General features: G+C 42.9%; 1 protein-coding gene across 1 annotated transcript in view; it reads right to left on the minus strand.

Moving 5' to 3' along the window:
• Positions 1–4267: 4267 nt before the first annotated feature.
• The window catches only part of tcf19l (transcription factor 19 (SC1), like), a 10394-nt gene continuing 2921 nt past the window's right edge, over positions 4268–11740 (minus strand). Inside the window, exons 3-6 of the mRNA XM_034892868.1 lie at positions 10197–10366; positions 8023–8416; positions 7174–7681; positions 4268–6679 (exon numbers count right to left, since the gene is read on the minus strand). Coding sequence (XP_034748759.1) covers positions 6334–6679; positions 7174–7681; positions 8023–8416; positions 10197–10366 — 1418 coding nt within the window. The 3' untranslated portion in view covers positions 4268–6333. The remainder of the gene's footprint in view (positions 6680–7173; positions 7682–8022; positions 8417–10196; positions 10367–11740) is intronic.

The following is an 11740-nucleotide window of genomic DNA, read 5'->3' on the forward strand; positions in this document are numbered from 1 at the left end:
GGAGCCTTGATATCCAGGAACTTACAGAATGTTAGATTCTAATATTTCCCACGTATTTTCCATTCTCCATTCTAGTAACAGACCACCGACATTTCATGCAGCCTAGAATCAAGACTGTAGGCATGTTGCTGCAGAGCTCTGATGAAAGGAAAAAAGTACCCTGTGTGTGTGTGTGTGTGTGTGTGTGTGTTGTTCTAGTTTTCAGCTCCCTGCTTTCATCGCACTCCCTTACCACCGAGACAAGATAGAAACACCCTCGCATAACTGGTGTCCTGTATCTCTCTCTCAATCACACACACACACACACACACACAAACAAACCCACCTTTACTCTCTCCACCTCCATTTCAAATTAAACCCAATCTTTTTGCCTCTTTCTTTTTCATTCCATGCATCAACAGAGGGAAAGAAGGAACCAGCTGTTCTGACATGATGGAGCTCTGAGGGGCATCTTGCAGCCCCCCCCACCCCCAACAGTGCCTAAAACAAAACAAAAAAAGACAGAGAGAGGAGAGATAGATTTGTTGCTATGGAAACAGTTCGGACAACTGTAATTGTCTCCTTCCACCTTTGCAGGTCAAGGCAGCGGGCATGTCTCCTCTAGATCTGCCCACTGGTCTATTAGTGTGTAATAGGTTTTCCAGGAGTCCAGGAGTCCCGGAGAGCTACAATGTGCTGCATGATGTACAGGCTGATTTCATAACCTGTGTGTGTAAGCAACAGTATGTGTGTGTGCCTTATCTTGCATTTTCACAACTCTGGAGAAAAAGACAGCCAGACATAAAGCCTTATTCTTACAGTTTTGAAATTAAACACAAAACCAGCACAAGCCAAAATACACCCATGGCCCTTAATAGTTTGCACATTTTATTAGCACAAACAAAAGTTTACTGCATGTTTGTGCTTAAGTACTTCAGTGCCTCTCAGTGTCTCTTACCGGCTACAAATATGAATGTATTGTACATATTTTCTCCAGCAAAGCCAGGGGTCTTTGAAAAAGAATGAAACATAACCTATGTAACAAAATATAATGTGAATAATTTCTTTTTAAGATTCATGATGGATTTTATACATGTAGAGTTTAGGTTTGCAGGGTACAGGAAAGTCATCTGGGAACTTTTTGGTGAAACTGACAGAATCTATAAGCTCAGAACGACTTCATTTGGAAGAAATACGTGAGACATGCAACAAAGAAACATTTACTTAAAGGTAAAGTCTTTTCAAACAAAATGAGACCAGCTCGCCCCTCCCTTCTGTGCTTCTGCGCACTGTTGTACTGTTGTAGCCTAAAACACGTGTGACATTGCTTACAGCACCTTTAAAGTGGCTTTATGCAACTTTCAGTTTGATTCTAGCTGTTACTTGGAAAAAAGCGGTAGTGTTTTTACCACACCTGCTGTAGCAAAGGTCTTTTCTTTACGGTGCTGTTTTCCCACTGTAGATTACTGAGTAAGCGTTAACAAAAGGTCTTATAGTCTTGATAAATCCTTTGCTCGGACAAGAATATCAATCATTTACAGTAAGAGAATAAGTTACAGATGCATTGTTGCATTTCAAGTGTTGCACACGGGGACTTAGCCCACTTTATGTGAGCTAAACCATAATCCCTGTCACTGTGTCACGAGCCACAACATTAAGAGATAGTTGTAGTAACCCACGTAATAATAACTTAGATTAATATAACGCATTTCATCAAAACCAAGACCTCTTTACACAAGTAACGTTACAGGGGGACAAGGGCAAAGAACACAGGCCAACACAAACACGGGCTAAAAGGAAGGGGAGGTTTTTCTCTCTGCTGACAGCACTCCAAATTTACAAACAACAGAGCTACGTGTTGGAATCGACCGGAATTGTCCTTTAATTTATGAATGAAATAGACATATTACGTATCTGAGGGCCAATTCGGGGTCAGTGTTGAATCATTCACAATCCTGTAGCGGTCTCCATCTGTTGAAAGCCGGTTGGAGTGTGACTCTGGCTTTCACCCGTCATTAGCTTTTAATCGTTCATTTCTGGGATGGTCCTGCCCAGTATTGGCCAAAATGGTTTCTAAAAAGTAAAACTTGTAAAATCTGCCCTGAAATCCTTTCCGCCTCTTCCTCGTCTTCCTTCCTTCCGTGCACGATTCTTCGCCAAAACAACACGCACCGAGTTACCACCAAGCGTCATTTTTTCTCAAAAGTATCACAGCTATCAGCAGACTGACAGATCACACACACCAGTCAGTTCATGTGCAAACGTCACAGGAATGCTATGAGAAGTAGTTCTGTGAATAAATGTGGATTCATGCATGGAGAACCCAGATAAGACAAATCCATTATGAAGTAAAAAGAAGGAAAAAAAGATGCAAGATAATGGGCTGCAATTATGAGGACGCTCTCTTTGCTTTTTGACACACTTTGCTGTGATCATGTCAAAGAAAACAAAAAAAAATAACCAGATGTATCACATCTCTGTTGGGGATCAGCTTCTTCTTTTTTTTTAATGACACAAAAGACCCGAGGAAAACAAAATGGAAATTTCTAACATCAAAGTTTCATCAATCACGACTTGAGCTGGATGCGTAAGAAGAATCCACAACAACTTAATGTGTTGTTTTTTTTAGATCAGCCTCTTGTGAAGATAAAACATACAAACAATGCAAAGATATGTTTTCTGAATATTCTTTTAGTTCGTCCCTGATAACTTTTGGAGCTGATGGCATCTCAGAGAATTTTGACAACTGGTTAACTGGTTTAGTTCTGTCCAAGCCTGCAAAACCACCAAAGTCTTTCTGCATGTCAATGTGATAATTAAAGTGAAAGCAGTGTGACAAAAAAAATAGAAAAAAATAAGAGCCTATAAACTTCTGCTTCAGCGCTCGGGAAGAGACCGACTGATTTACCAAGCAATCCCTTCGGTCAACTTCATTTCCGAACTCACCCCTTCAGGTGCTTTCACCTTAGTTTTATTTAGGGTTAACGCTTGAGCGTGCTGTACGTTCAGCAGATGTTACACACACGTAATACTGAAACAATGAGGCGACCACGAGCGTTTTAATGGTCTTAAGTATTTACCACAAACTTTAAAAATATGTAATATTACAAAGTTTTTTTGTCTTCAAGGCAACGCAAAAGGGAAATGTTGCAGATTTGCAAAGAGCCGTTAGTGATGTGATTAGCAATATGTACGGTTTATTTGTCAAATATCAGACTTGTGTGATGAACACGTGGCTAGTTCAAATGTCAGAAAGTCAAAAAAGAAAAGAAAAAAAGAAGGCCCATTTCAACTAGCCGCAGCCTGAGGTGACATCTTCAAATCGCTCGTTTGGAGCCACCAACCATTTAAACCCCTAAAAAGATTAGGTGCACAACAACATGAGAAAGAAATGAAGCAGATTCTCCATTTTAAGAAGCTGTAACCGGCCTAGTTCTGGCCATTTTGCTTGATAAATCACAGAAAAATGATCAAAATAGTTGGCTGTCGACCACAGGTTAAGAAAGCTTTGCGCCTCCAAATGTTGACAGTACTGAAGTTAAACAGCAGAAACAGCAGGGAGACACGCTGAACGAGCTTCTTTGTAGCGATCTGTAGGGTGTACGAGTCAGAAAATGTCAATTGAATCTTGAGCCTAATTCTTAGGCTCAAGATTCAATTCAAAGTGTGTAAATGTAGTTACTTTTCCCCATGTCATAACATACACAACAGAAAATGAAAAATGAATCAGTTTTTGGAATTCTATGAATCCATTTTGAGTCTGTAGAGCTTGAATTACAATATGAATGTGAATGATTTCTTTGCACACCCCTAGCAATCAGTCACTTGCACTGAATACTCATATTTCTCTGTTTGACATCGCACAGCAGGGTTTACACTCGCTTTTTATTCATATTTATCAGTTTGTCACACTGCTAATTAAAAATCTACGCACGCAGCTGCATTTTAAATGTCAGCACATCTGTAACTCCAGTTAAGGGAAAACATTCAGTATTTTAAGGAGCTTTAAAACGGTTTGGCAGGCCACATGAAAGCAACAAAAAAAACAAAAAGATGTAGGTGCCCGATGAGGAGCGCGAACACAGCAAGGTAACACTGAATGACAATAGAGATGTGGTGAAGAGGACACATTTCTGTGTGAGGGAAGCTCGGAAAGACAAACAGGTATTTAAATATCTTTAGAGCGCAAAATCAAAGGGACAAAAACAGTACGCAAGGCGGACGTCTTTACTGGCAGATGAAACATACAAAAGCAAATTACAAGTGACTGAAGACCAACAGAGAAAACTCTTTTTACATTTCAGTAACCTCTGCTCAAGAGGACCAAACAGGTCCTTCAAATCGGTTTTACAGTATGAGGCCATTATGTTAAGTCATATTTATATATATGGTATATACACACACACACACACAATTTGATATTGTATTACTGCAGTGAGGTGATGTAACCTCACATCATTAAAAGAAGTGTTGGTTATTTTCATAGTAATATGTTGATGAAACCACAGTGTCAATGAAAGTATTTTAAGTGAAACGAGTAACACTAGCTTTATTGTTTCCATTAAAATAAAAGTTTATTGACCTCACAAAACACCACTTTTTTTTTCGTCTATTTTTGGGATTTTCAAATGAATTCACCGAACTGGAAAATGAACCGATCCCGAACCAGTTTTTTTTTTTTTTTTTTTTGCTTAGCTCTCGGCTGGCTTTGTGATGAACAGCTCCTTCCAGGCTACATCCTGCTGAGCAGACGGCAGAGAAGCAGCACAAGAGTCACTGTAATCAGGCTGCAGGGGAGCCACCGATGGAGAAAAATCAGCTTTGACTGAGCTGTAAGCCATCATTAGTCTTTATTCAGCTTTTCCAAGTTAAAAAAATATATTTTAGGTTTTTTTTTTTCTATTATTTTATTGCTCAAGAATCCAGTTTTCTACTTTTTCTCCCACTTCAAAAAACTGCCAAAGGGGTATGATCAAAGAAAAAAAAAGCCTTTTTTAGCACTACCACTCGCTGAATAGCTCGGAGTCAGAACTATAATACAAGTGGTATAACTGCTCACATATGTTGTTTTGAAGCAACTGCTTTGTCCTGGTGAGCACACCAAAGTCAAAATGTAGAATTAAATAATAGAAAAGGTGCTTATGAGTAGAATTTGGAGTTCTATGCTTTGATCTGACTCTAACTCAAGCAGCTGAGTAAAGGTATGTGTCCATCAACTTTTCTGTACTGAAGAACAATTCAGTCAGGACCAAAGTGTCCACTTTGGCCCATGAGTTCAGTAGTGTGAAGAGACTATTAAGGATAAAGATTAGATTGTAAAAGCATCCGCTACTTAACCGACCAGTCAGAGGCGATGGTTTTCTGAATTCCGTTTATCCTGTTACATCAGCGGATGATATTTCATGGCATTTCATCTCTGAAAGCAGCAGCTGCCACGCTGTCAGCCTGCACTCAGACGTCTCCTCACAACGGTCCCACTGCACACATCGGATTATCATCCCTCGAGCACCTCTCATCAGCAGCGACACTGGGAGTCTTGTGACACATTTCCTGCCGTTAATTGTCTTGAAATATCACAAGACCAACTCCTAGACAGCTGCTGCCGCCACACAGGAAGGCTGCACTGAAACATTTCATTAAGGTGAGAAAACACCAGCCCGGCGCTGTCTTATTTTGAGAGCAAGAGTGTTGAGGCTTTGTTGGCCGTGCTAACCACATCATGTTCACTGAAGGTCCTATTGTGTTCCGACAAATTGGCCCAGCGGCTAAAATAGTGACGGTGGCTGCACTGAGACAGCCGACAAAGCCCTGTAAAGACGTGTACTGTGGCAGCCCGATCTGAGCCATTTCATTCATCTTCCCGAACGTTGCCAGCCCCGTGGTCAGCGACAGCCACCGGGGGGAGCTTACTCGGAAACATTTCATTACGTTTTCCCGCCCTGGCCGCACCTCTCCAGGCAGTCACAGCCATAAACAAAATCCAACCCGGAGAGATTTCATTACAGGTTTGCCTCTTCCTCCAAAAGTCTGATCCCTGAAACAGGAGCGGGCAAGCGGTCTATGAAGCAGCAGCGTGAATGCTGGGAAGATCAGGATGTAAAAAAAAAAAAAAAAAAGTTGGAGGAATTCCTTTTCCTGCCCCTCGCCAGCTACTGACGTGGAGAGAAAAGCTTGTGCATGGATGAGTAGAGCAGCTCGGTGGCCATTAGAAGAAGAAGTAGCATTTTTACAGAAAAAGTTCTGTTGATTTTGCTTGAGTGGCTGATGGAAAAACATTTAAGGGGGAAAAATGTGGGAACTTGAAAGTCTTGAAAGAATTCCATTTCCTGGTCACAAACTTGGTTTTCTCTCATCTCAGCAACATCCGCAGTGAAAGTCAGCGTTGGGGTCCTTCAGGAGCTTCTTGCGGTCGACGTGCAGACAGTCTAAGTGGTACCAGGCGTCGCACACGTCGCACTGGATCCACTGCACCGTGTCCTGCTGGGGCAGCCGGCAGCGCGGCGCCGCGCACGGCTCCACCGCCCCGCCTGTCGCCCCGTCCCCCTCATCCTCCTCTTCGTCGTCATCGTCGTCGGAGGACGACGAGGAGGAGCCGGAGGAGGAGGAGGCGGACGAGGAGGAGGAGGAAGACGAGGAGGAGGGCGAGGGCAGGGAGGGCCGGGGAGGCAGCGGGTGTTTCCTGGGGCGGCCTCTTCGCTTACTGCGAGGAGAAAACAAAAAAGAATGACGGAAAGAAAGAACAAAGACGAGGACTTGGCCGTAGGGTCAACAAAAAAGGAAGGGACAAGCTTGTGTTTAAGGATGTATACATTCGTCACATTTGCCACAGATTAACTTGTACAAATAGATTAAAGGGTCTTTGTTTGATACAACGCTTGTTGCTCCTTTGTATTTGATTGGACTATAAAATGTGAACATTTTAAATCGAATGGCTTACTTTGTGTCCTGTTACATCAATCACAAGTTCACAATTAACCTAATTATAGTTATATAATAGATAGCTTTTATATATTAGATTAACTCATCATGAAAACTTCCTGAAGTTTAAAGAAAAAAGAAAAAAAATGATAGCATTCCAGAAAAAAGCTCCTTTGGTGTAAATTCAAAGAAAGCAGAGATGTTATTTGGGGGTTAAAAAGGGGGGCCCTTGGTTGGTGGCAAAGAGATTTCTGCAAACCTCCATGAACATCTCACCTTGTTGGCCGGTGAAATCTGTTGAACTGCACCCTGCCTCTCTCCTCTGTGCGGATCCTCACTGAAGGCGAGGCCGGACTGTAGTTCTCCCCTCCGACGACCAGCGGGGAGAAAACGGGAGAGCAGTGAGCCCTCCGCCTGCCTCTCTGCGCCGTCGGAGAACTGTGGGCGGGTTTCTGTTGGCGGAAAGCTGCGATGTTTGTGTGCATCGACGTCTGGACCCGGTACATCGTCTGCACTTCCTGTTTGCGAACCGCAGGGTTGGCGAGTGACGCCTGGAGGGGGTGGTGGTTGAGTCTGCTGTTGGTCATGGCGCCGTGGAAACTGCCGATGGTCCTGATGCCGACGGGGAAGGGCTTGGCCTCCAGCGGCCGCCGGATGTCGTTGTGGCTCTTGGGCTGCAGCGGCAGCAGAGGCGGGGGGCTAAAACTCTCCGACTCAGACTTGTAGAGCCGCCGCCTCTTCTTCCCCCTCGACCTCTGTCCGTCTTCAACGACTCCTGCTGGATCTGAACAACATCGAAAGGAGAATATTGTAACAGACAGACTAGAATAGATAGACACCAGTTTCCAGTGAAATATCTTTTTTTGTGAAAAACAAAACTCACAACCAGTTTCCAGTTAAATTGACATTTCCAGCACGTGTTTAGCAGCAGGTGTCTGACCTGCCAAATAGCTAACCAGATCTTTTGACTTTAAAGATGACAACATGTCAAGATTTTTACTTTAGAGTTTCTCGGTTTGAATAAAAACCAATCTTCAGATCACTTTTAATAAAACGGACCTGGATTTAGTGTTAATTTCTGCCGCCGTTTGCAGAAAGCTCAGAAAGCATTACGCTGGGCCTCACCTGCTCGACTTCGGGGTTCGTCTGAGCTGTCGTCCTCGAGGAGCACCGTGTGCGCCGACTTCCTCCTGCTCCTCGATGTCGGCTGGTGGAACTTTGTTGAAGGCACTGATGCTGCTGAGGAGAAAGATGGCGGCGTGGAGGGCGGGAGCAGAGAGGTTAAGGCCACAGTGGGAGGAGTGGAGGAGGAGGAGCCGGGGTCCGAGGTGGTGCCCTCGTGGCTGTGGCTCCTCTTAAAGGTCCAGGCGCTGCCCTTCATCTTACTCAGGCTGCCGATGGAGTTGAGGATGACGGTGGCCCGGTTGATGGGCAGATTAGACAGGTCCATGTTGGCGGCTGCCTTGCGGTCCGGGTTAGTTCTGATTCGGTTCTGTAAGTCGGAGGAGAAGGTACCCGCCTAGGAGACATGGGTACAAGTGTATAAATTAGTATTTTGAAAACGTAAAATATCCTTTAGATGCATGAATCATTTGTTTGGCAGGGGTTTTCTTTCTTCTTTTTAAAGGTATTTTAATATATATTTTCTAATTCTACACTTTTTAAGTACAAAACATGAGTGCACCGGATTCTATCTTTTAAAGTTGATCTTTTCTTCCCTTACAATTTTGTCCATGACACATTTAATATTCATGTCCCTCCGGGACACCTTTGCTAAAAGTCTTGTCACAATGCCTGCAAGCACTGTTGTGTGAATCCTGAGTGGGAGGGAACTAAGAGAAAAGAACGGCACCACCGTCTCATCAATCGATCCCATTAAAAGACCAAAACCTCAATTCTTTCCTACCCAGACACAAGGCCGGGCCATTTCTTTCAAATGATGTACAGTAGATCTTTTAAAATTCCTCAAATAAAAATATTTTCTCTATTTAAAAAAAAAGAGGAAAATAGGGTATGGTAATTGTGTTACGTTATGTGTTAATTATGTTTTTAGGCCAATGTTACTCAAGTAATTGTGCAATTGTTAGGGACCATTTGTTGCAGGAATAATACTCATTTAGTACTTACGTAGTATTTACGGTGAGATATGCAATCAACTACACTGAGGGACAGCTCTATGCACATGTGCGAAGGTAGCGTCATCAGCGCCACAGCCAACCCAAAGAAAGCGCACGCTGTGATACTTAAATTTACGTCGTATTTACCAAACATGCAGTTCATTGGGTAATTCGCGCCTTTCTCCGCCCAATACAACGTAAACTGGGCTATAGCAAAGCGGTACTGGTGCTATGATTGGGCTGAGTGCAGACTACGATATTCTCCCTGATGATGCTCTGACTGTTTCAAATGATCCTGATGCCAATGTTTGCGGTGAGGAGTTTAACAACTGCTGGGATGGAATGTGAACGCTGAGTTAGAGATTCAATGTCATCTTTGACTTCTTCCAGTGGCTCTAATATTGCGTGGCGGCTTAATCTGTAAAGCTTAATGTTTCCATGTTCACTCCACTGAAAAAGTGTGATCCTTGTGGAAAAAAATCTTTTCAGCTTGGCCTATCTTCGTCTTCATTTCCCCAGGAGGAATGTTCGAGGAAACCCGCTTGCGGCTGGTTTACACCTGCTTTTAAGAGGCAGAGAATTCCAACAGCAAAATAGTGGCGTGCTCATACTGGCAGTTTTTATAAATACAGCGTAATACATAATTAGGCACACTTTAAGCGTAACCTTCCATCTTTCTGGGGGGAACTCCCACTTTCCCCATGACCACATATTGAAAGCGAAGCTTCTCTCTTCTTGCTCATGTGGCGGGCAACCTGCGATTTTACCCAAGTGCCCCCCTGTTAGTAAATAGCCCGCATCTGTTAAGGGAGTCCTTGCAAACAATTAACGCCTGGAAACAGGCGCAAACGGCTTGATACATCCAAGACATTTAACACATTTCAATTGCTTGCTGTTAATTTGTTAAAACTAAATGAATTGTAATTAATTTACAAGGAATGTGTGACCGTTTGTAATTGTGGTAATATGGGAATATACAGTCCTTATGCTGACGGATACTAACCTTTCAGACAGCAGAAACTATTTTAAATAAGTCCAGACTTGTTTAACTCCGTGAGACACACAGACCGGCAACAGCAGACTGCAATCTCTAGACTTTCTGTGTTTGTTGCAGTCATTATAAATCTGTGCGGTTGATCTGAAACTGCATAGAATCTGTCCTCTGCAATGACAGAAAATTACCTTTGGAATCGTGATGGCATCAAAGTCTAGCGGACGAACTTTGACCTTTTGGAAGAGGAAGTAGAACTCTGGGCTCCCTGGAGCCGACTGGCCACCGAAGGTCAACGTGTCGCCATCTGAGAGCTCCCACTGAATGCCATGCTGGAGGCGGACCTCATTGACCCAGGTGCCTAGCAACACAAGAGCAATACATGAAATTTACAGCTGGCACTGAATTTTGTTCCTTGGGGACTCTCATTCGGCCACGCTGGCATGATCGTCCCAAATAAGTAACAGTCTGGGGAGCGATGTTACCTGGTGACAGATCATCGCAAAACAAAAAAATATTATTAAATGAACATTTGAGCAACAAGAGTGAATAAACCAAGCGAGCTGAGCCTCAAAATTGGTCATTTGTTGGCTATCAATGTGTTTACAGCTTCCAGAGCTGCAGGGAAATCTAAAAATGTTTGTGAAATGGACCCAGAATCTAGGAGCTGGAAGGCTACAAGGCAATCACATGGCCATGGCAGCACAGCACAAAATGAGAAATGCACAGCGAATACCGAGATGTAATTTTAATAGCAGAAATGAAAAATGTGGGAAACAGACCGTGAAAGTACTTGGGAAAAATTAGGCAATAAGAGCACAGTTTAGATCCAGAGGCTGTCAACAGTTCGTTGGCCTTAATCGAAGACCCAGCTTTCCTTTTAATCTCGTCCCTGTGCTCTTCAGGTTTCACTACAGACTAACAGCAGTCTGAGCTTGTAAGATATGTCTGACTCCCTCGTACATACAATGCCGTTTCCCTTGTTTCCGACGCATGCACGGAGAGATCCTGTCTACTGTTAAGTGCTCATGAGTCTTAGATGTGCTCATTTATACCTCCACGCCAAGTATATCAGAGCTTAAATATATATTTTCAACTTAACTTCTATACATTGTGTGTAATTATGTCTCTATCTATCGTAGAAAAGAATATAAACGTCTCAAACCTGTGTATCTACACAGCCTTGCTTTAGGAATTTACTGTCCAACACGTTGTCTTTTATTCTTTGTTTTTTTGCTGGTTGTTTTCTTGATTATTCAATGAAGGTTAAGAAAATTCCCTAAAAGTGAAAAGTGCTCCAGTCCACAAGTTCCAAAAGCCAAAGGTAACATTTTCAAATTGTAGTGTACGACTATCAATCCAAAAGAGATTTATTACAGTTGCACAGAACACAGAAAAGCCACAATTAGGGTCACTGGTACAAGAAAATGTTTTGCTTGAAAAATGACAAAATGACTCAATTGATTCCTTTCAAGGCTGACCCAGACTGGTCCTTCTTAGTCTTTAATGTCTATTGAGTGAAATTGTAGTCAATTCATTTTCTGTCCATCAACAATGAGCCAACCAATTGTTTCAGTTGATATGCAGTAGCTTGTGTGAAGCCTGTCTAACTGTTTTTCTTTTAAATATTTATTTCTCTTCTACTACTTTGGGGTGGCAGTAGCTCAGCCCGTTGGGAAACGGAGCGTCGCTGGTTCAAGTCAACGGACCAAAGTACGCAGTGTGGATTGGTAGC

Source organism: Etheostoma cragini, chromosome 14, assembly GCF_013103735.1.
Source record: "Etheostoma cragini isolate CJK2018 chromosome 14, CSU_Ecrag_1.0, whole genome shotgun sequence".
Classification (NCBI taxonomy): domain Eukaryota; kingdom Metazoa; phylum Chordata; class Actinopteri; order Perciformes; family Percidae; genus Etheostoma; species Etheostoma cragini.